Genomic DNA, 25,803 nt, shown 5'->3' with positions numbered 1-25,803 from the left:
TGGGAGAATTAATGAGAAATAATGGTATGCAAAGGGACCATCGTGTCCTAGAACATGTTTACCAACCCTTTTTTTTTGTCTTGAGTACACCCACGGCCCCATCAATAATGCTCAGTCTTCCCGTCACTGACACCAAACCAGATTTGTGACTATTATGATGCTCAGTAACATTTGGTGTTATGAGTCTGAAGTATAAAAGGGAGCTGGACAATTATGGGATTAATCAAGATATTTGAATTAAATTGGATGATAATTTCTGTTGGAAATCTAATTAAAATAAAACATTATAATAAATTAACAAGATAAATAATAAAAATAAATTTAAAATTTATTCAACCATGCCATGATTAACAACAAACTTGAGCACTATCAATTTATTTATACCAAAGACATTTAGATATTTTAATATATATATATATATATATATATATATATATATATATATATATATATATATATATATATATATATATATATATATATATATATTATTTTATATTATTTTTTTTTAGTTTATTTTCATATGGGTATGGAATGACAAACATGACAAAATAATAAGTACGTTTTTGTTTGCATAATACTGTGTATATTTTAATGCATATAATGCATAAGGCATATATGATTACATGCTATTTACACAATTTGTGAATCTTTGTCATCTTTTAAATGTTCCTTTCTAAAATAGTCCATTTCTCCTGCAGCAGTACTTTTACGGACCTCACTTTGGGAAATCTTGATGTAATATTTAATATTTAATATATCAAGATGCTACAAGATTATCATATTTAAATCAATGTGACATATGAGTTAGGTCTAAAAGTAATCTAAAAGTAATCAAAATGTGTATAACCTAAAATGTGTAATGTAATGGAAATGTTGTCATGTAATTTGGAATCAATAACAGACTACAATTTGTAATATAGTCTACACATACACATATACACATACGCATATACAAACATGCTGAATATGTACTACACATTTAAAGTGAATGCCCTGCCCAACCCCGCCCCCTCGCCACGCCAGCCCCGCCCCTCTAGAGTGTTCTCGGGCGGAAGTGCGCTCTAGGCTTTTTTAGTATGGACGCGTTCGCTTGATGGTCACGCGATGTAGAATTGTAGTGCGCGCGAGCGTCATTGCCAGTAAAAATGAATGCGGATTGAAGAGGCGCGCGGAGAGAGCGTTTGTTTTGAGCTGTAAACGCGAGACGAATATGGGCAGCTGAAACCTCGGGAACGACTGGAAACGAACGGTCGAATGGTTACTTTATACCCCTCGCCAAAGTGTTACTGTAACCGGACTGAGGGAAGTTAAAGGGGCTTTTCAGCCTCGCCACAGTAACAGGATCTCGGGGGGCGCTGAGCTGCGTGCTAACGAGCTACATGGGACATACTTTGAATTATTTAATTGCGGCTCGCGCAAGCGCGTATTGAGAATAATGACGCGCAGATGGTAGACTAAAGCGCGTTCATGGAAAACGGACGTATTTGCGCTCGGGAAGGAAAAAACTGACACCGTATCGAGTGCGTTTGGCCCCTCTCGTCATGCGGCGGTGGGGGAGGATCGGAGCAGGGACCTCGCAGCGGATTTCATGTTTCGCAACAATGTTAATGCCCCATAGCGAGGGATTATAAGGCCTCAAAATGACAATTGGTTTCCAAACGTGCGCTCGAGAAGTTGCGTAAAGAGTTTGTTCGGCGAATTTCTATCAGTAAACACCAAAGCAGACAGCCCCATTCAATCTAAACTCGTAAAACGGGAATGTATATATCAAGTATCGTTGAATGCAGCATGCCAAGTCTATGATCTGCATCGTTTGCTCGAATTGATCAGGGAAACCGTTTCGGAAGCTTTTTGTGTATCTCAACGCGTCTTTATGTGTGAAGTTATTTTGTGGTCCTCTGCGCAAATGGCGTCTTTCCCAGACTCCGACCTGCAAACATGTCCGCTGTGCAAGGAGCTGTGCGGCTGCTCTGCTCCGATCTCCTCCAATTCATCTACCTCCTCCTCGTCCTCCCAGACCTCCAACTCCTCATCTACCTCATCCACCAGGAGGCTGCACGTCTTGCCCTGTTTGCACGCCTTTTGCAGGCAATGCCTGGAGGGCCACAGGAGCCCGGGTGACCCTCTGAAGCTCAGATGCCCCACATGCGACCAAAAAGTATCTCTTTCGGAGTCAGGCGTGGACGCGCTGCCTTCCTCCAACTTTCTCTTCAGCAACCTGCTGGATGTGGTGGTGTCTGCTGAGGAGCAGGGCAAGAACGGTCGGTCTTCATCGGTGGTCCATCACGGTGGTCTGCTGAGACCGCAGCACCTCTCAGACCCTCAGTGCAGCTCTTGCGATGAGGGAAACCCCGCTACCTCCCACTGCCTGGACTGCCAGGAGTACCTGTGCGATAACTGCGTCAGGGCCCACCAGAGGGTCCGACTCACCAAAGACCACTTCATCGAGGGGCTGATGGAGAGTTTACACCTGGCCAACCGCACCAACAACTCCAACACCCCCATCAACATCTCGCAGTCCTTCCACAACAGCTTCTCCATGCTGAATGTTTTCCAGGAGAGGATGGACTTCTGCCAGCAGCACGATAACGCGGTGAGTTCTGTCTGCAGAGATTCATTATAATTGTGTAGTGCATGTTATTCAAGCGTTCATGTTGTCAAGGGCTTAAATCTGAGCCGGCTGCTGAAAGGATTGAAGTTCGAACCTCAACCAAGACCATTATTGTTGTGTCCACACTTTAACTGCAGCTGTAATAAGTGTGTGGATAAAAGCATCTGCTAAATACTAGCATCGTTTACGGTCAGACCGACCAAAAAGTTGTCACGCATGCAAAACTTCATGGTCAAGGATGAAAATGTGTAGCTTAAACATGATTTAGGGGACAATATGCAATCATGTAGGAATGGACGAATGAAAAATACACATTGGTCGACCACTACTCTGGGTGGAAACATAGTTTTTAATTTCTATAGGGGTTACTAGCTAGTTTTACTAGCTACTAGTTTTTTTTGTTTTTGTTTTTTTTTAAGCGTGTATTATAGAGATCTGCTAATGTGGTTCTTGTTTTTACCGCAGAAAAAAATCCTAGTATGCATATAAATTACATTTAAATTCAATTGTGTTTTATATATATATATATATATATATATATATATATATATATATATATATATATATATATATATATATATATATATATATATATATATATAAAATTTATTTTATATATATATATATATAATATATATATATAAAATTTTTTTCCCTGCTTTAATATCATACTTTCTGCTTTTGTAATCAATAATAATTTGGTATTTAACAAAAGTATAATGCAATCTTCTAAAGTTATTTTAAATGATTTATTTTGTTTTATCGCTTTTATAATTTATTTTATGGTGGTGTTATATTATTTTCTCCTCAAAATGATCTAATGTTTAAGTAGGTTTTGGGCCTCAAACATAACGTTTTGAATACTTTGTAACAAATAGGTGCATCAGAATGTGCATATAATTAACTTTATGCAAACCACAAGTCTTAAGTACCGAAAATCATGAGTACTGAAGTTTACAATTGTGAATCATTATGTATGCATCGCTTCAATTGGTTCATATGTTTTTGATAAGTGCTTGTCATTTCAAGAATTCCATTCATCTGTTTGACGGTTTTAAATAACAGACCTTTTTCCTGTTATTTTCCTGTTGGAAGTTAGTCTCTCAGACTTTGATCTCACTGTCTTGATGCTTTTGAGGAATCAGCACTTTATATTTTTTTACCAGTGTTATGGATTCCAATGCAATATGTGTGGCAGCTGCGTATAGCTTCAGGCATCCATATGTTTTCTAGATTGATGTGAGAGCTCTCAGTTCTTTTTCAGAATTTTTTTTTTTTCCTCCAGGTCTTTATCTGGGACATGGTGTTCTCTGTTTGAACAATGTTGTCGGCCGGTGCTGCACGAATGTCACAGACCTATAGAATATAAAATCTCATTGTGTTTTTACCTGTGGCCTTTGCACTGTTTCATGTAGCTTGATTGTCGAGCATGTCTAGTCTTAGAGCTGTCAACAATAATTCACAGAGAAATGTGATTTTATTTTTGGATATATATATATATGTGTGTGTGTGCGTGTGTGTGTGTATACAGCCAAAAATATATAATATTGGTCAAATGATTCTTTTATGCCAAAAATCATTATGAAATTAAGTAAAGATCATGTTTTTCTACTGTAAATGTATTTAAACTTATTTATAAGTATTATGCATTGCTACTATTAAATATTCTTAATAGTTTAATTTATTTTTATTTTTTTACATTTTATTTTTTGTCTGCAAAATAAACTCACAAACTTTTTTTTAATAGCACATTGGGCGTGTTGATTTCCGAATGCAGAACGTGTCGTCACGATAGTGGTATCAGCTGTGCGCTGGGAGGGCTCATCCTGCATACCTCACATATAGCACTGCACTGGAGCAGCCAGAAACGACCACGCCGTCTATTAGCCTCCATACCGGCATGCACACAGAAGGACTCCGCTTTCACAGAGAACCCCGTGTTTTTCAGAGCCGCTGTCGTTAACAGCATAGCTTATGCGTGTCCCACTGACATTATGAACAAATTAACCTGTGATTTAATGCCTAACCGGCGACTAATAAGATGACATAACTCATTGTCGTATTAGTAGCCTGCTGAGCATAAAACGAGCTCGGCGAATAAGGCCATAATTTCAAGAAGTATATTCTCCCTAGGACAAATTATTGAACTGTAAATTTTAGATTTAAGCTATAGATTTATTTGTCATGTAGTTGGCTTCATAGATGTGTAGGAAGAGAAAAGAAGAGAATTGTGTGTGTGGTGCATAAATATGAAATGAATTCTATAGAGAGCGGAGTTGAACCTCGGTGGGGGGGGAAGCAGGAAGCTCTTGCTTGGAGGCTGTGTCTGTGGAATGCTATGACATCAGTTCCCAGAAGCCACCTGGGAGACCAGTGGGATTCTCAATCATTGTCTACATCTCTGTCTGGTTGGGTTGGTTTGGTTGGAGTGAACTGATCTGGCCATTAGATGCTTTTTACATTCCTGTTTCTCTGCGCGTGTGTTTGAGGTAGAGAAATCCTTCTGGTGAAAGGTCAAACGGCAGTAACATCCAGCGCCAAGCGATTTTTACATTTAACAGCACTTTTCAGTCCTCGCAGCATCTGTTCTTTTGCTTGCACCCATTTAAAGAACGAAATGGAATTTTTTTGGATTGTAAGTTTGCAGATGTTAAACGTTTTGTGCTCATAAGCCTGAACGCGGTGAAACCTAACCTATAATCCTCATGTTCTCCTCTTTAATTAATGGAAGGACTAATGGTGTCCATCTCTTTGTTTGAAAGTAATTGCCTTTGCATTATTCATGCACTGTCCACAGTTTGCACTATCGACTCCTTTTGTTGCGTAAAGGACTGGTCTATTAGGCGGCATTTACACTGCAAGCCTAATGCCCAGATGCAATACTGTTCTCACATTTTCATCTGTTCTCATCTGTTTACATTCACTTAATGACATAAATGAGTCCGAATGGCTGTTTACATCAATGAGGTCTCATATCTGGAAAAGACATTCATCTCAGTCCGATAAAAATGGTTTAAGTAGAGAAAATGGCAATTTGTCTTAGGATCTGTTGATTTGTAAGAGTGTTCTAAATTTGCATTTAATTATTTTTAATTTATGTATTTAATACCCGTCACCCAATTTGACTAATTTGAAGCGAACAATTAGGCAAAAGCCAAATATCGAAAACGGAAAACACAATAAATATTATAGACCTAAAGATGGCTCCAATTACATATCGTACGTGAAGCATCATTCCTTGTACATCTCACAGGTATTGCACATGTTTTTTTTTTGTATTTGCAGTTCTCGTTCAAGATGGCGATCTGAAGAATTTAGAATAGTTAAATGAATGGAATACTGTGTCAGTGGCAAAAAAGACTTTGTAGTCATAGTTGTGTGTCAGCGATAGATCCAGAGTTGCGCTGATAGTGTGAAAGCATTTTCATGGAAGTTGTTGTTTTGACTTCCCTCTTTAACGATTCGTAATGCAACAGCAAAAATGTATGCATGATGGATTGGAATTTAGATTGGTATGGCTTATAAACTCAAACTCAATCACTGGATATTCAGAAAAGTAGTTTGTACCATATGTTTGCTGATCTTTGGTAGTAGTGAATCATGGGAAAGCATATTATCTTAAAGCTTGTTGTCTTCTTTTGCTTAAGGCAGTGGGTTAGGGGTCATCCCAAACCGTCAGAATGGATTCTATGTGGGATTAGTTGGGTCAATGAAGTACCATAGAGACCAACCCCTACCCCGCTCTCTCTTGTGAACTATCCATCATTTTTGTGACACGAATGCAAATTCCTTTCTCTTTTAGTTTAGTTCCCAACACTGAGTTTCTGGAGCCAAGGATGGAGGGATTCGTTGGTTGGACGACTTCCATGTTTCCATGTTTTGTGATTATCCTTTCCTTTGACCCATGCTAAGAGCTGATCCATGATCAAAATATTGAAGTCAAAAGTCAGATTTGTGTAAAACTAAATTCTTATACTGACCAACAAACACATTATGCAAAGTAAGAGTAAAGTTTTTTTTTTTTTAAATGCAAGATAAAATAATTTATTAAATAATTAAATAAAAAGTTTAATTTGTTACAGAGGGTTGTTAATTATGAGGCAAATTTTATTACAACTAACAGGTTTCAACAGTATTTTGAACTGTGTGTGTGTATATATATATATATATATATATATATATATATATATATATATATATATATATATATATATATATATATATATATATATATATATATATATATTATAAAAACATATTTTTACTGTATCTTTGTACAAATAAATACAGCCTTTTATGAAACTTTTTTGAAAAACAATAGCAAATAATTATTCCACATTTTGAACAGTAGTGTGACTATAACCTTTTTTTTAACATGCTTTTATTTTGCCACATTTCGAGTGCTTCAAATGCATGGCCCAGAGAAAAAAAGTGTATGTGTATTCATATGTTCCTCTTATGAAAGAGGAATGGGAAAGCTGATCAAATTGTCAGTTTTTACGCAAATTATGACCAAAATCCATTGGTTTTCAGAAAGGCCCAAGTAAAACATCAATGTTTTATTGATCTAATTCAACACTTTTATTACTGACAGTTGTCTTGGCGTCTTGAGAACCTTTCATGGCTTGTATCTGGATTTATCGGTGGGGTTTCATGAACGAAGGCCAGAAGAGCCGTTCAGCATGCGTTTTACAGCCCTCTCTCAGGAACTCCTTTACCCTGTGAGTCTTTGTTAACCATTTTCACGTGCGCTCATCTCGGTGCTTTGATATGAAATCTGGTGGTCCACACTTAAAACAAACTGAACTCTCAAGAGCCGAGACCTAAGCCATATGGAGGAGAGCGTCTTTTAGGGGTTAAGAGGAGTTTGCCGAGAGGGTTTTCCTCAGATTGAGGCGACGTCTGAGAGGAATGTGAACTTGTCAGCACATTGTGCGGCAGATTCCTCGCTGATACGGTGTCTAGCCATCTATAAGACTCCCTCTGATATTTCCCCATATGTGGTCAAAAACGGACATTTCACATTTCTAATCTATAGTTTTATGAAGAACATCTTCAACAAGAAGAGCTTTAAATATGATTTTAACACGGCCTGCTATGTTCCGTCCTCCCCCAAGCCCTCTTTGAGGCGTTTTAAAAGTGTGTCTGGCCAGAGGCTCTGCCCAGAGCTGTAAAGCAGGATGCAGTGAAAGCGCAACATATGTCTGAACATTTAATGCTGTTAGAGGAAGAAAGACAGATGTAGCCAGTCAGGATGGAGAAAGGGAGTGCACTCAGTAGGACTCGCAGTGGAAAGTTTTAGTAATTCTTAGCAGTCAAAACACTCCAGAGCACAATTTTACCAGACATCTCACGTCTCTGTCTAGACTTGCTTTATTTCAAGGCTCAAACGGCAAGATTTCATTAAGAGTTATGTAGGATGCCATTTGTCACAAATGGAGGCAACAAACAGACCTTTTGGTGTCACGGCCAGTCCATCCATGGAGCTTGAGCTGATATTAACCTGTCTGTGAGCTCACCTAATTTACTGCTTCATTCGTGGAGATGCTTTAAATGCCCAAATGGCTTTTTAAGCAGCAGTGCTTTCTCATGCAAGCAATCCTTGCTTCTTCATTAGAACTTTTCAACCTTCACCTCTGACATTTTTACATATGGATGCGTAGCGTAGGTCTGCCTAGATTTGTGTTGGTTTCTTTTGAGGGGTTTCTTTGCGGCAGTCCAGATGGAGTTTCTTCTCTCCTTCTCTATAGCATGCATGCATGCATACAGCAATGCCACATGGAAGTGCTTTTATAATTTTATATAAGAAACCTCTGGCGGCTTTTCAAAGAAGCCGTCGTGGTATGTGGACCATGTTTTGAGATGGTGATGGGTCTAGAGGCTTGTTTTAGTCTTTTGTGCATGCGTTTTGTTCTTCTCCCTCTGGCAGTGTGCCGATCATAAAAACGGGAAGTTAGTTTACAGTTTCTGATTGGATTGGAACTGTTTTTGTGGCGTTTTAATAGCTTTTCATTTAATCAGATCGAGGGCTTAAACGTTTGGATTTGAAATGTTTAGCAGCTTAAACCTGATACATCTGAAAAAGTTCACCTCAAAGGAAAAAGGCCATATTCAAATAAAAACTAATTCACTGAATTGCTTTGCAGAAAGGTATTGGAGCGTGATTATTTGTTAAATAGTAAAGACGAAGTGTTTAGACGATGCTTTAATATTTATTTTTTTACATGTGGCTCATATGTGAGCTTATATGTTGAACTTGAATGTTGTCGCAGTCAATAATGTCATGTAGTTTTGTAATAGCTCCTTTTAGACAGGCACTTAAAGGTGCAAAGGAAATACATCTCTTCATTTGACGAAACCAGACCAAACCTCAGCCACTTGCACGGCATGTCTGTACAAACTCATTCACGCTTCACTAAAACACTCACACACACACACACACACACACACACACGTGTGCGCTCCGGAATCCAGTGTGCCAGGGGCCCAGCTGATTTTGTTTTTGCCCCTCACAAGCAGCCAATAAGGACATTTAAATGGGCAGACACCTCCCACGGCGGGTGGAAGGGTGGAGGGCCATGTGGTTCTGTGTGTAGAAAGAGAGAGAAAATTTTGTCCATGTGTGTTTTGGGAAGAGCAGAAACCTCAAAGGGGATGTGTGACTTCCCAGAAAAAAAGATTAGGGCAGTTTAAGTTTGCCTGACGGTTACTTCACAGTGCTTAAATTAGCATGGTCCTCCGTGGTCTTCAAACAAAGTTTTGCCCTTTACCCTTGACTTTAAACCCGCCGACGCTGTCATTCAAGATTTAGTGTTTCTGTACACAATTTGTATAGAAACCTTCATGTTTTAAAAAGGGTACGTTTTATATTTTGGGGAGAGAAAAAGTTTTAGAATTGTTATTGTATGTCAATGTAAAAACATACGGCGATATAGCTTGTTTGTTTGTAAATGTCATCATATTGTAAAGGCATATAAGAAACTTAAAAAAAAAAAAAGAGACATGGCTAACTGAACCGAGATTGAAGCGTTGAGTGTTGCTTCAGAGAACTAAAAGATACTTGTGTAAATAACAGAATAGCATGGCTGTTCTCAACGGCGTTTGTGTGTTAAAAGGGTTAAAAGCGAGTAGCGTGTGTGTGACTTTGTTAAAATATAATATAACCACATTTTTTGTTTGTTAGCATCCACTGTGATTATAAATTAATAATGCAATGTTCTAAAATTGTTGATTTTGCACCGTTATTATTAAGCCTTTAGAATGATATTGATTGTTGTCTTAAACAGGTTGAATGGATGAACGTTATTCTGCTTCAGCCGGACTTAATATTAACAAAGAAAAGAATTGTTTTCAAACCTTTTAGCAACCTAGGAATACTGTCATAATGGCGTAAATCATTCCCAATTTATCATCGTGATACTTGGGCCGTGACCCAAGTAGTCTTTTTCCTTTGTGATCCATGAAGTGCTGATATACATCGCAATAAATAAGTCTTTTATTATAGTACATTAATGTGGCATCACTCAGAAAAGCATGTTTTAGATATAACTTCTCTGTAATGCCATAAAGTGAACACACATGCTTCGGCTGAATGCGCTCGAAACTTGAATCTGTTCACATCCTTTTACTTTCACCGCTGGGATCGAAATAATATATTTTATAACCTTGATTGCTTTTGCACCTTCGAGGTGTACATTAGTTTCTACTGCTTATACTTAGGCTAAGAGATTTGAAAAACCCTTAATCGTAAGTGTTACATGGATTTTATATTTTAGAAAATGAGTAATTGTTAATTGCGCTAGTATAATTATGTATGTATATAAATGAAACGCATGGAATTAGTTTTCCGTTAAGACCGCCTAGTTGATGCTCTAGCTTCATGAAGGCAAAGCTGAAGCTTCATTCAGCAGGACAGTTGTAATTGCTTCTGAAAAATTAACTAGGTGTTCTTTACTTTCTAGTAGGGAACATTTTAATCCTGTTTTTAAGGAAAAACCGGTGGATGCCACAGACACGAGGCCTTCGTCCCAGAGAAGGTGGCGGGGGTAGGGTAGAGCAAAAGAAAGTTGAGTCCAGTGTAGAAGATAATGGAAGATAATGGAGGCCAATGCACAGGCAGGGAAAGAGGCATGTGTACTTTTGTAAAAGATTTATATACCAGTCGTTGCAGTGATGGCTTTAGCGTACAGGAGAAGAGGCCAACAGTAAAGTCAAGTTATCCTCTAAAATAGGCATCAGCCACATAGCCAAAGAAAATCCCATTCCATCACGCTGTTTTTCACATCACCGGGGCCAACAACTGCCTGTCATATGAATACACAAATGATGATAAAAAGGCAAAGTATGTGTGCAGTCCAGTTTTCCTTAAATATACATATTCAGTACATAAAAAAAAATCGAATTAGTTGGACTATTGCATAGTGTTTCACAGTCCAAAAAGGAAACGAATAGGGCAGAAGTATAGACTTTTTTTTTTTTTTTTTTTTTTTTTTTTTTTTTTTTTTTTGGGATAACCTTTATCAAAAAGAGTATACTTTTAAAATAGGGCCCCTCCAATAATTGACCAAATGTGTCTTACTCAATCCTCGTTGACGTCAAATCAAAGCAGGCGGGACCATCATAGAAACAGGATTTTACCAGGAAAAAGTCAAATCTGTTAACGATGTCTACATAGGTCCTGGATACGTCAGCCCCTGCGAATTGTTCCTATAGAAACGCGAGGTAATCAAACAGGCACATCGCGGGGGAATCTCGATTTAATACGTTTCTTCCCATCACCTTTCTGTCGGTTCCTGCTAATCCCGTCACTCCCGAAAAGCTGCTTCCCAAAAAGTGTTTCCATGTGACCTCTGTACACACTAGCGCAGTTGTAGCATCTGGTCCACAGAGAGGGGACCCGCTTTTACGAGCAGGTAACTCGAGTGGAATCACGACTCTAGATTTACACACAGCTGCTGCCGCCGTATAGCCGAGTGAGATATAATTAGCGTTTGATCTGGCCTTTGCTAAAGTCATTAGGTTGCAGCAAGGCGGTCTAGCAGGGTTTGAAAAGGAATACTGTACCTGACACTGAGCCTCACTCGGAGGAAGGTGGAACATTTGCTTGGGTCATATGGAGTTCGGGCCAATTACACGGTTTCAGCTTTTTAGTTATTATTCTCAGCAAAGTGTTGCCTTAAATCGGCATGTAATGCATCTTGAACGCATTCCTTCATTTTCATTTTTCTTAAAAGAAAATTTTGGAATGTTAATAAGAAGTCTTGTTCTTTGAGTCCAGTTTACAGAGTGTCTACACGAAGTGCAAATAGCCCGCCTTGTTGGCAGAGGCTATTTACACTAACTCCGCCCACCAATGTGTGATCATCAACATTATATATATATAAAAAAACTGATTCATCAGTTTCAGTGGTCTTTTTGATGCTGGTTCAAACCTGCCTTTTTCAAAAAGTAAAAAAAAAAAAATAAATTATAAAAAAAAAATATATATATATATATATATATATATATATATATATATATATATATATATATATATATATATATATCTCGATCTCGGTTAGGGGCTTTATTTTACCAATAAGGTGGCTGCCATTTAAAAATTAAACTGATAATTTACAGTGAATGTAATTATTGCATACTGTTTTATAGTGTACTACAACACTCAAGTGCAGATAACTGCCACTATTTGAAACAAGTGGTATAAATAGCAGAAAAGCCTGCTATTTTATCATAGTATGAGTAGAATATATAGCTATTTGCACTTAGTGTAAACTGTATATCGCTACAAATACTGCTTGTTTTCCACTTAGTGTAAATAGCATTTAATTGCTATTTACTTACTTTAAACAGCCTCCGTCGCTACTTACACTCATTTATACTTATCCAAATAGCCGATTTCGTATGTATGTAATTTGACTCTTAAATATATATATATATATATGACGTGACTCTTAAATGGTTCAGATGAGTGACACAACAATAGACTTTAAGCAATCCATCAGCAGGCTGTCAGAACAGAGGAAGCAGGAAGCTGAACTAAATTCCAGTTTTGAGAAAGGTATTTTTCTTAATTCAGAATTGTGAGATATAGACTTAGAATTGCGAGGGTATATTTGTCAATGTTCTGCCTGATTATAGATATGACTTCCTCATAACTGCATGATATAAACTCACAAATGCCAAACTTGCAATACAAACTTGCATTTGCGCGAAATAAAATTCATAATTGTGACTTCTCTCGAAATTCGGACACCTTCACAATTGCGTAAAGTTAAGTAGTTTATATCCTGCTGTTCTGGGAATTTTCTTATTATATATATATATATATATATATATATATATATATATATATATATATATATATATATATATATATATATATATATATATATATATATATATATATATAAAAAGAAAATTCCCAGAATCTCCTAAAAAAAAAAAAAAAAAAAAAAAACTCCATGTAATCAACTAAAGCACAGCACTTCAACAGTTAAATTTTCGGTATATTTTATGAATTAAAATTAATAGATAAATAAGTACATTTGTTGGGTTTTGGATGCTTGTAAACCATCCCTAGTAGCTATAAAATGTCTAATGTGTGGTCCTTAAAAACCATAAATTAAAGTGTCTTTATTATTATTATTTTATTTCTTGTCAGAGTTATATGTTCTGGGTTCGAGTGTGCTTATATAATGTAGGCTTATATGTGATAAACACATCTCCGCTACGTGATACTGTAAACATTTATAGTCTTGGCAGCTGACCAATGTAACTGTTTATGAGCTCTATATTATGGAGTGGTTTTAGTGTAAGCTTGCCCTTTTCCTTTCGAACACACTGATTAAATCTCACTGCTTCCTTTTCACACTTTAATTAACTGTTAAATTTTATTTTATTTAGAGGACCGCATTTACAATTTGGATAAACCTTCATGTCGGTATATACACTGACAGACACACACACACACACACACACACACACACACACACACAAACGTTCAAGCACGTTTTTCTCGGTTTCCAGCTTCTTTAATATGATGCCCAAACATCTTAATGTTTATGTCCGGTCATAGCCTTCCTAAAGACATTTTCGAAGATGATTATCATCGTAAAAAAAAAAAAAAAAAAAAAGATGTTTATGATCCCCGATTGTCATTTATTAGGTCGACTGCAATGCACTTCAAGTCAGTTAATTCACACAGTTTCTTTCGTTTTCATTCACAGGTGCTGCGTTTTTTCTGTGACAGCTGTGGCGTGCCGATTTGTAGAGAATGCAGCCTGGGCAGACACGCGGGTCATAGTTTTACCTATCTGCAGGAAGCACTGCAGGACTCCAGAGCGCTGACCATCCAGCTGCTTGCAGACGCTCAGCAGGGCAGACAGGCTGTGCAGGTTAGTGAACAACCGAAATCTCATAAACGGACATCAGCACAAACACCCGCTGGGTATTTTTACAGATATTTCTTTATTTATCCTTCCTGCTGTTTTACTTGGACCTCAGTGCGCGGCAAGACTTCCATTTACTTAATTTCTTTTACTCTGAATACCAAAGTAATAAACACAGGCAATAACTAGATTAACAAATAGAATTCATTGATTGGTTCACTGCGGTGACTTTACAGTCCCCTGTCCTTGTCAATGCTTCAGTGTCACGCGGAGCTGTTGTCTTTGGATCAGTATACTCATAAATTTAGGCTCTTTTATTTCTTTTTAGTTCAGCAACGAGAAATTAGACCGATTAAAGGGATAGATCATACAAAAATGAAAATTCTGTCATTAATTACTCGCCCTCATGTCATCCCAAACCTTGTGTGACATAAATGGCACAACCTTAATTTCACGAAACTACAAGAATACTTTTTGTGCGCAAAGAAAACTAAAATATCCAACAGTTTGTCTCCTCCGTGTCACCATTTTGGAGAGTGTCACATACGTAAACAATGTATGAGGATATGTCGTTTACGCTTTGATCTATATGTAAACAATGTATCCGCATCTATACGTTGCATACGTTGTTTACATATGCAATTACGGTTGAACCGCTGACGTCACGTGGATTATTGTAACAATCTTCTTATATTTCTGGACCTTGATCGCGTAAGGATCCTTGCCGTCTATGAAAGGTCAGAGTTCTCAAAATTCTCACATTTGATGAATTTAGTGTTTTGTAGATGAGCTGAGGTCCTATGTTTAGAAATGACATGAACGCGAGTAATTATTAACAGAGGTTTTTTTGGGGTAAACTATGCCTTTAATCAATTTAACTGGGGGGAAAAATCTGCCGGGGTTCAAACTCAGGTGAATCAGAATCACGTGACACTGAAGACTTGAGTTCCACCAGCTCAGAAATAAATAGTTTTGGAATATTAAAATAGTAAACAGTTATTTTTACATAGTAACTCATTCACAATATTTTTTTTATATGCAAGATTTGTTGTTTTAAGTACGAAAATCATTTAAAGAAAAACATTTATACTGTATTGTATGCTGTTACGTTCTAATGAGGGGAAAAAAACCAGTGTTCTAGGCTTCAGCAGCTCTTTATCTACTATTGACCCTTAAAGGAAAATTCCAGATCAATACGACTTAAGCTCTTTTGACAGCATCTGTGGCATGCTGTGATTTACTACAAACCATTTTGACTCGTATTTTTCTTTACAGCTGTGCATTTGAAATAAACACCAGCGTAAATATCTAAAAAAAACCCACTAATTACATTTTCGTAATTCATTCATCTGGGAAACTTAATGTTTAAAGTAGTAAATTTATTGAGTGATAAAAATATAATTTGAGTTCATTAATAATAAAGCCAGTTATTAACAATTAAATTACATTACTCGATTCAACAACTGCCCGACAGACGTCCAACGTAATTTCATTTCTATTCTATAAATCTCGAATATTACTTCCACAATTAATTTCAGTGACAGTGGTCACTGTTTTGTCACACTGCGAACTACATGACTGTGAGGGTCCTTTCCTTTGCTTTGTGGAAGTAAAGGGTTTTTTAAAAAAGGGTCTGTAGAATCAAGCTGACTTTCCATTAGCATCACTGTGCGTGCCACCCCCACTCTAACCTGAATGAAGAGAAAAGAAGAGAGGGAGGAGCACTGGCCCTGTGCTCGGTTACTGCCTCCATTCAGCGTCCTGATGGCCCTAGCAGGGCGGATCATTAGTCGCACACAGAGGAAATGTTTCTATTTCTCTGTCGCTCTTCAAAGAGGCACTCCGGGTGGGGGTGAGGGAGAGAACTGCACCCATTAGGGCTGTTCAAATCCATCCTCCTCCAGTGACATGGAGTCGGTTGACAAGGAAACCCAAAAGTGAATTTGAAAGTGAATGGCAGTTGAGATGGGATTCAGTTGAAGGAAGGCACTGAATAAAATGAATTCTAATGGCAGTTTAAACTCTTTAGCTTTTCAGATGGGCTGGTATAAATTTAAATAAGCCCCCAGCTGCCTTGCCGGTTTTGATTTTAATGTGTCTTTTTACTTTTGTGTCCTTTTAACCTACAAAAAAATTATGTCTTTTATATAAGTTATGCTATGATTTTTGAGATATAAGTAATATCAACATCTCGGGTATTTGTAATGTGTTTTTGGGGCAACATGTAGTGAACAAAGAAATGTGTAATGGGATTTAATAACTAACCAGTTCTTCCTAATAATATACAATATTTAATAGAATATTGAAAATATCATTGCTTTTCCTATTCATGTCCCCCAAATTGCATAATAAACATGCTTTTAGTCCCATGTATAAAATCAACGTCCTGTTTCGTAACAGAAAGTAATATTTTGATCTGAAATACCCCTCACATTTTTCCGAGAAAAAATTGGACAGATTTAAATAATTACAAAATTGTATAATTTCCATAAGTGTCACTAAATTTCAGACGTTTTTGAAGAGGGATCGTGGTGAAACATCCGCTCATTTAGTATCTCTGAAACATAAAACTATGGCATGCAGAGTCTCAGAGAAATTCACTAAAGTGTGATGTCCACACATGTGGAGGTCCAGTTATAGGAGGCTAAACCTGTCCAGTCCTAAAGCTTCATCAGCTACACGGCATCATCTGAAAGACCCTGATCTGTGTTTCCATGCGCTTGATTGGCTGCTTGTTGTAGTGTGTCTCTAATCCTGTTACTGGACGGTGTAAATGGGAAGCCTCTAAACGTTTATAGGTTTGAAAGCGCATGCAGGGTTTTAACAATGGCTTCAGCCCGAGGCCGTAATCTCTATTCTGGAAGCACGAAGCATGGAGGGCCTGCTCCATAACCAGCCCCTGACAGCTTAGTCTTTCTTAGCGCTACATAATCTCATTTGCTGGATTTTAGCTTGTCATTTTGCAGCTGCTTATTCCATATCACCCCATTCCCGTGCCTGACTCTTGATTGGTTTGAGCTTTTGTGATTGACATCTCAATCTCAGAATGGAGATGATGTTTCAGTTGGAGGAGATTTGTAAATGTGAAAGTTTTGTGAATAAAATATATTTGTTTTTCTTATGTTTTGTGTGAATTTATATTAGTACTGGGCAATGATCAATCACGATTAAACCATCCTTATAATTTTTCTTTTTTGTGCATAATGTGTGTGTACTGTGTATTTATGTGTATATATAAATCCACGCACAGGCATGTACATGTTTAAGAAAAATGTTATGTATATGTAAATATGTATATAAATATATACCTATACATTTTTTCTAAATGCACTAAATGCATGTCTTATACATAATTATGTGTGTGTGCTGTGTGTAATTATGTAAGCAAAAAAACTTACTTAGTTTGAATCATTGCACAGAACTACTTTTCATAACTGATTATTAACCAGTAGGAAAGAAATAGGTTTGAAAAATAATAGGCTGTACTACAAGTACATACTAACAAAAACTGACTGGTTAAGGGATTCTATATAGCTTATATTTAGATCAGACAATATGAAATGTATAATGTAGCAGCATTCAGCTAACTAGTTTGCCACAAAGGTATTTCAGTGCAGGGACTCAAATAAATTGGTGATTTATTAATAATTGATCTAGGCAAAGTGAGATTTGTCTAAAAAGCTCTGAAAATTGGAGTATTGGTCGATTTTTTTTTTTTTTTTTTTTTTTGCATTGTTGTAAATACACTAAAGATTACATTTATTCTGTAGGTTGAAGAGCCAGGACTCTTTGAACTTTAGGCTCAGGTTAGGTAATCTGCTACACACAAAATGGCATTCTTTCCACATTTTTTTCTTTTATTGATAAACCTCTGGACCCGGGTCATGAGACCAACAAGTCCTTTATTTCCTCTCACTTTGTAATTTATCATCCATAATCTTTGAAATGTGACAAGCGAGGAGCTTATAGTGACAGGAAAAAAAGGAAAAGAAAAAAGATGCTTTCAACTTAAGAGGGTACAGCTGAGTTTGGAGCTTTCAGGATCACTTACACAGATTAAAATCGGAATCCCTGAATGCACAATTTAATTTAGATGTATATTATGATTCTGATTGTTGGATTAGTGGCCAGTTTAGATGTCTGCTGACATTCATAATTAGGACGGTGTACAAATTGCTGTTTAAGCAAATGTTAAAGGTCATTGTACCCAAGACAGATCTTTTATTTCTCATTTGTTACATCACAAAGGAAGACCTTACGATTTCTTGGATCCTTTCAAATTAATTTTGTTGCAGGAGAGATTTTATTAATTTTTAGACGTTCTAGCAGTAGATTAATATCCTTTTTTATCCTACAATTAAAATTTCAATCAAAAAAATTATTGGTAGCCTTTAGTTCCTTGATGGATTTGGACTGATTTAGACATTTATGTTCAGAGTCAATCAGGATAATAGGTCCTTGTACCTTTATAATAGGGATACGCCAATTGAAATTATTTGAACGAAAACTGCAAAAAAGAAAAAAAAACACAATCACATGCCTGAGTCAAGTTGTTTTTAAATTGCCTTGTAAATGATTATTTGAAAAACAAGACAAAATCAGACAGAGCATTTTGGCTATTTCCTTTATGCAGTGGCTATATATATATATATATATATATATATGAAAACATTTGGCCCAGTGTTTCATTTTGTTTGGCTTCGCCCAAGAATTTTTACATTTGTGGATCCCTACTTTTATACATTTATTTTTTTAAGTTAGCTTTAACAAAAATTGATTATGGTAGACAGTCTGTAGTTGTAAGTGACTAACAGAAAATTATCTTAAGAAATAAGGAATCCACAAATCACCTACTGTTTAAATGGTTACATATTTATATTTATGTAGTTCTGGTAAAGTTCTGTCGCAGTCTATGATTCTGTAGCTGTTCATAGAAGCTAACTGAAATGTCTGTCTAAGCCCTTTCTTTTTATTTATTTTTTCAGCTGAGCATCGAAAAGGCCCAGGCCATTGCTGAACAGGTAGAGCTGAAGGCTAAGGTTGTTCAATCAGAAGTAAAAACCATCACTCTTCGCCATAAGAAAGCTCTGGAGGAACGTGAGTGTGAGCTACTCTGGAAGGTAAATGAAAGAACAAACATTAATTCATTAGTAACAACTACCTTGGGAAAAAAAATGGTACATTTTTGTAACCCCTTACTAACTCTTTCTGTTTCCTGTACAGGTGGAGAAGATTCGCCAGGTGAAGGCAAAATCACTTTACCTGCAGGTTGAGAAACTACACCAGAATCTCACCAAGCTGGATAGTACTATCGCCACAGTGACACAGGTTCTAGAAGAAGGCCGTAGCATAGATGTACTGCTAGCACGAGAGCACATGCTAAATCAGCTACAGGAGCTTAAATCCCTCCGCTGCATCCTACAACCCCAAGAAGACGATCGAATCATGTTCACCCCTCCAGACCAGGCTCTTCTGATTGCCATCAAGTCCATGGGCCTCATCAGCAGCGGAGCCTTCGCCACAGCTTCCAAAGCTCATGGTGAAGGCCTCAAGAGAGCGCTGCAGGGAAAGCTAGCTTCTTTTACCGTCGTAGGGTATGATCATGACGGTGAGCCTCGATTGTCCGGTGGTGACAGCGTCTCAGTTGTGCTAATGAGTCCGGATGGTAATTTGTCCAGTGCAGATGTTTCTGACCACCAAGATGGAACGTACACAGTCAGCTATCTGCCCAAAGGCGAGGGCGAGCATTTGCTCTCGGTGCTTATATGCAATCAGCACATTGAGGGAAGTCCTTTCAAAGTGATGGTTAAATCCGGTCGCAGTTACGGCGGTGTAGGCTTGCCCATTGCGTCCTTCGGAGGAGAGGGAGATGGGGATGGGCAGCTGTGTCGGCCTTGGGGCATCTGCGTGGATAAGGAGGGCTATGTGGTGGTCGCTGACCGAAGCAACAATCGCGTGCAGATCTTCAAGCCTTGTGGAACGTTCCACCACAAGTTTGGCACTTTGGGCTCACGACCGGGCCAGTTTGACCGCCCTGCTGGTGTCGCCTGTGACAGCCAGAGAAGAATCATTGTGGCAGATAAGGACAATCACCGCATTCAGATCTTCACATTTGATGGTCAGTTTCTTCTCAAGTTTGGTGAGAAGGGAACCAAAAATGGACAGTTCAACTACCCATGGGATGTGGCCGTCAACTCTGAAGGCAAGATCCTGGTTTCGGATACACGCAACCACCGCGTGCAACTCTTTGGACCTGATGGGACTTTCCTCAACAAATACGGATTCGAAGGTGCCCTCTGGAAACATTTCGATTCACCTCGCGGTGTGGCCTTCAATCAGGAAGGCCACCTCGTTGTGACCGACTTCAACAATCATCGGCTGCTTGTCATCCGGCCCGACTGCCAGTCAGCACGCTTCCTGGGGTCTGAGGGAACCGGAAATGGCCAGTTCTTGCGGCCGCAAGGTGTCGCTGTGGACCAGGAGGATCGCATTATCGTGGCCGACTCCCGCAACCATCGCATTCAGGTGTTCGAACCCAACGGCAACTTTTTATGTAAGTTTGGGACACACGGTAACGGCTTTGGGCAAATGGATCGCCCCTCGGGTATAGCGGTTACCCCAGATGGAATGATCGTGGCTGTGGACTTTGGAAACAACCGAATCCTCATGTTCTGACCTTGTAAGGTTTGAAATACAAAACTGTAGCCGTGGACAAATGGAAAAGAAGATTTTGCACATCTATCAGGAGCAAATTCAGTTTGATTTTAGCGAGGTGACAAGAGTTGTAGGGACTTTATAGTTTTGTACGATTCTTAGTGATCGTGTAACTCCAAATGCTTGCCGTTACAGCACACAGTTTTGGCTGCTGCAGTGTTTTGCTCTTGGTATGTGTCTTCAAATCTTTTTTTTTTTTTTTTTTTTTTTTTTCTCAGGGAATTTCTTGCATTCTTGAAATATTTTCTCTCTGCATTACACCTACCTCATCTAGCTTATGTATGAATGTACTCGCGTTTGTGCAGAGACCTAGTCCGTGAAGTTTTATAAAGAAACGTCTACCTCAGTGTTTTTTTTTTTTTTCGTAGAATGTGAGGACAAAAAGAAAACTAAACAAAATGAAGCAATGTTTGGGTATTTGCACAGTTCGCACAATTTCTTTCCTAATTGATACTGTGCACAGAACGCAAGTTATATCCCTGAATGTTTCTCATAACGATTGATAAAAACAAAGCTGCATGTTTTGGCAGAAACATAAGGATACCATTTTGATATATCTACTGCTATGTTTTCTTTTGAATTTTGTGTACATTTTAAATCAGACTTCATCTTTATCTCGTACCTCATCTAAACCTTATACCTCATTTACCGTATTATACCTCTGGGTCCATGAGCCTCATTACATTTACCTCACTTTATGGTCTTTGGAAAAATTAGAAAATTATGCAAGCAGTTACCAAAAATCAATGTTGTACAACTAATGAGACAAATTAGACAAATTATCTTGAATTTAGTTATTTAATAAGACCCTCATGATGTAATCGAGTTTTGCTCTATGACAAGAACATATACCCATGATTATTTTAAATGATTCAAGAGTGAATTGGAGGCTCTTCTTTAAAGAAGATCTTCAGATCGGTTTTATTTTTGGGGAGGGACAAAGAATGTAGACACTAAATGGAATATCTAAGTGTTAAAAATGACCTAGCCCTTATTTTTGTTTCTAGAGTTTTGTTTTCTTTATTTTTCAGAATTTAGGCAAGGACAAGTTGATCGACCTAACTGGCAAACAAGGATATAATCCATTATATATATATATATATATATATATATATATATATAACATGTTCTTTCAACGTAGGATGTATATTGAGGCAAAGTTCATAAGTCTCATTTCAACCAGCTGCATTAGATCACAAGTTGCTTTTTGTTGTTCTATTGATTACAGCATGGCCTACAGTGCTTCCTGTGCCCGTTTGAGAATGATCCCCAGGGAGACTATTCACTCCGTCAGTGTAACATCATTTGAAAACACTTAGAATCAATTGAGCCCAGTTTGAAATTGGATAGTTTGTGCCTGACTTGTGGGTAACCACTTTAAAGTGTTGTTTGCTTCTGTGTTCAATTGATTAAAAGAAAGGAGGAAAAAAAAGAGGAAGCAAAGCATTTGGGGAAAAGAAAAAAAACATAATATATAAATATAAAGCACTGGTATACAGCAGAACAAAAGCACATGGCTCTCCCATTATAGTCTGCCTGAACTTCTCTGACAGGAAAGTGCATCTCACCAATGCCGTGTCATAACTAATCACTAAAATCCAAGTAGTTTTTTTCTTTCTGGTATTAAGCGACCCATGAGAATTTTGTATGTTCCTGTTCTTGCGTGCGTTTTTGGATATTTAGAAGCGGGTGAGCTTTACACACGCTTCTTTTTGAATGCGTGCGCGGTACCGCCTTGTTCGTACACATTTGTGGCAGGCCCACTTACAGATTGCAATGTTAACCTTTGGGGTTAATTTGCACGACGTCTTCTGTTTTTACACTTAGGTAACATTTAAAATCCGAAAATTGTGGGAAAGCTGGACGAAGTGGTCGTGACGATTTGCCCCGCTGTTTTCTTGTAGGCTGCAGTTATCTCGTGTCCCGTCATGAATATTAACGTGCTTGCATGTAGTGTTACCTGTGCCTTCCGTGATGCTAGATAAATCGGAATTGAATGTCTTTGCCAATGGGTGACTATAAGAAGACAGGCACGTGCCAAAAAATTACTCTGAAAGTCACGGATGCGTTGAGCGTTTGCTTTTCATTTCTTAAGTGCATCTTTCCCAGTCTTTTTTGTTTTTCTTTATATACATTACCTCAGAATTTTCTAATTGTGAATCAGGAAGGGTATTTATGTTAATTATGATAACGTGGAGAATAGGCAGGTCGATTTCTGAAAATTGATTAAACATCTGCACATTAGACGATAATAGACGAATAAAAGGACCAGCATGGGTGACGGAAGCCCTTTTGATTAGCTTATGCAATAAAGAATGAACGATTTGCTGCTTCCACCGACACGCATCTTCCCTGTCTTACAGTATTAATATCACATTTGATCTAATGAATATTTAGCTGCAAAGTTTTCTCCCTGAATCCCTGCTCTTTAAGAGGAAACACTAAATGTATATTTTTGCATGCTGTAAAGGTCCTTGTAGACGGGTGGATGTAAAATACGATGTTGGAAAACAAGGGGAGGGAAGAAGGAAAAAGTATAATGTACCAAAAAAAAAAAAGTTTGTTAGCTTGTGGTGAGTGGTTGACTATATGATTGTATTATTTCTAGATAGCTTTACAGAGTTAAGGTACCTCGTTGAGCTCCATTCAGGTGCCTTTACCACAGCTCCTTAGCTTTAGCTTTTCGAATCGAATCAGAACTGGAAAACTGCCAAAGACCTCGTTCGAATAAAACCTCGGTGTGCGGATGTATTTATAAATCAATTTTTCACGTTTGCCCAAAGATTTATACGTTTGGCATCAATCATTCTTGTTTTTCAACAAGCTGTCGATGTCTTTAACATAGAGGCGAAACACTCGCGCAAATCCCTGGACGTCGGGTGTTGTGTGTGTAACATGAGATTTTGAGCAGGTGCCCTGCAGGACCAAAGATGGAGTGATGTTTGAATCCAGCTCCCACAGTTCCCCGATGAAAACTGATCTCTAACTGTGTGGCGGTAGAGTTTTATTTGACAAAGGAGCCGGGCAGCCATTTTGTGGGTTGTGATGAAACAAGCGAGATCAGTACAGATAAAGCCACTATATAAAACCCCTTTAGCCCCTTTTGATTTGGACACTGTTAAAAGTGTAAGTTCTACTTTGAGAGACAATTCACTTTTCTTTTTTTTAAGGACTGATCCTACGAGACATCTAGTTACCATCTGGCTTAGTGGACATGAAAGTCAATGTCGTCAAATTCAGTCTCTGTCTTCAGTGTCTTTCAATTTCAGATCATTGCAAATATTTTTTTTTTTTTTCTTTGGACCTCCAGTCTCTAATTGTACGGGTTTTGTCACCATTTCTGGTGTATTCCAGCTTATGACTTATTCCTTACTGGGGAAAAAAAGAAAATGTAAGTTCAGAATCGTGTGGTCATAGACCCTTTTATGATTGTATTATCTTATGGAAAAAAAGAGATGTGTATACACATTAAAACAACTCAGGTAGCTTTGTAGAGATTTGAGATTTGATTAAAATTCAATATTTGTTTCCTACAGTTTGATAGTGAATCCTTTGTTAGTACCTCATGAGCTTTTGTGTGTCGTTTTGTTGGTATAAAATGCTGTTATTGAAATCCATGGGATCCTTTTCAACCATGTCACAGTCAACGGTCAATGAGGGGGTGAACAATTCATAACCTTTACACGAGCTTGTCTCAGTTCAGCATTCTTCCCATAATACCAACTTGATTTAATAAATCGAAACCTCACAAGTAACCGTTTACCTTTTTGAATGACGGATGCATCATGATAGATGCGTTTTTCTAAAGGCTGCTACAAAATTCATTTGCCTTTTGATGAGCAAAAATGCCTTGAAGCTTGAAAAAAAAAAAAAAAAAAACAGGTTTTCAAGATCTTTTAAGGGCAACACTCCATCTCTAAATTAGAATCATGGTGGTAATGGACGTTTAGACGCCATATCCTGGCACTGAAATTTGATAAAGAGGTGTGAAGAGATTCAAAGTTCTGACCTGGAATCGGTTTTGCCTTTTAAAATACAACGATTAGGGTAGAATCAAAGTAGCAAATGCCGATTCCAGGTCAGGGATCCTCTCAGGTGGATGATTTTGGTTCAGGAGCCCTCCAAGAGGCCCACTAATCTCTCCATTTCTTTCTCTTTGTTTCATAACTCTTACCATCACACCATCTATCGCCCCCTCATCCGAAACAACAGAGCAGTCATTAGTCTCTGAATAAGGCTGACGAGACCATATGAAATATGTAGTGGTCTGCAGTCTTGTTCAATTGTCTTTGTGGACTTTAAACAATTCCTATGCATTTTTTTTTATGTCTGGTTGTTTACGATTTAAATAAAGTTGTACCTCTTTGGATCCTGTATTTGTGGTGACTGTTTTTACTTTATTAACATGTAACAACTGAAAACCTTTAATATAATTTAGTGCTGTCAAATTATTAATTGCGTCCAAAATAAAAGTTTTTCGAAATGTACCGTGTATAATACATGTATTTTTTCATCATATATATATATATATATATATATATATATATATATATATATATATATATATATATATATATATATATATATATATATATATATTGTGTGTATGTGCATGCTTGCTATGGAGCTTTGCGCTCTGTAGTGGACTTTATATTTGCGTGGATTTCTCCGAGACGTCACGTGTCACCGTTTAAGCTCGGATGCTTTGTACAGAACACGTCGAGCTTTTCAGAGATACCATGGACATTACGATATGATGTTTGACCATGACCTTCTCCTAGATCTTTAAAGATGGTTAAAATTAATTTAGTGAAAAATGTACATCTTTATGGAAATATATTTTGTCATTTAAATCTAAATAATTTTCAAATTGTTATAAAGCAACATCTCAGAAATGTTAAAGGGATTCAATCCAAATATGACTCGAAACGGGACATTTCATACATTTTCGCTGTAGAGGAGACCAGGATTAAAAACTGCAATTTATTGTGCAATTTGGGAGACATAATTGAACAGGAAAATATGCGATATTATGAAAATCTGGCCAGTTGTTACTCCCATTATGACAATTTATTTTTAACATGCCGT

The 25,803-nt window shown here is 37.6% G+C and overlaps 1 protein-coding gene across 1 annotated transcript; it reads left to right on the top strand.

The window, feature by feature from the left end:
• Positions 1-1,046: 1,046 nt before the first annotated feature.
• trim71 (tripartite motif containing 71, E3 ubiquitin protein ligase) lies at positions 1,047-25,091 on the top strand. The gene is made up of 4 exons (XM_043261087.1): positions 1,047-2,596; positions 13,840-14,007; positions 18,987-19,121; positions 19,225-25,091. Exons 1-4 carry the CDS (start codon positions 1,877-1,879, stop codon positions 20,674-20,676), a joined length of 2,475 nt encoding a protein of 824 aa, XP_043117022.1. The 5' UTR covers positions 1,047-1,876; the 3' UTR covers positions 20,677-25,091.
• Positions 25,092-25,803: the final 712 nt, after the last annotated feature.

This window comes from Puntigrus tetrazona, chromosome 16 (genome assembly GCF_018831695.1).
Source record: "Puntigrus tetrazona isolate hp1 chromosome 16, ASM1883169v1, whole genome shotgun sequence".
Taxonomy (NCBI): Eukaryota; Metazoa; Chordata; class Actinopteri; order Cypriniformes; family Cyprinidae; genus Puntigrus; species Puntigrus tetrazona.
The sequence above is the reverse complement of the archived record's forward strand: the minus strand, read 5'-3'. Positions and strand labels throughout refer to the sequence as shown.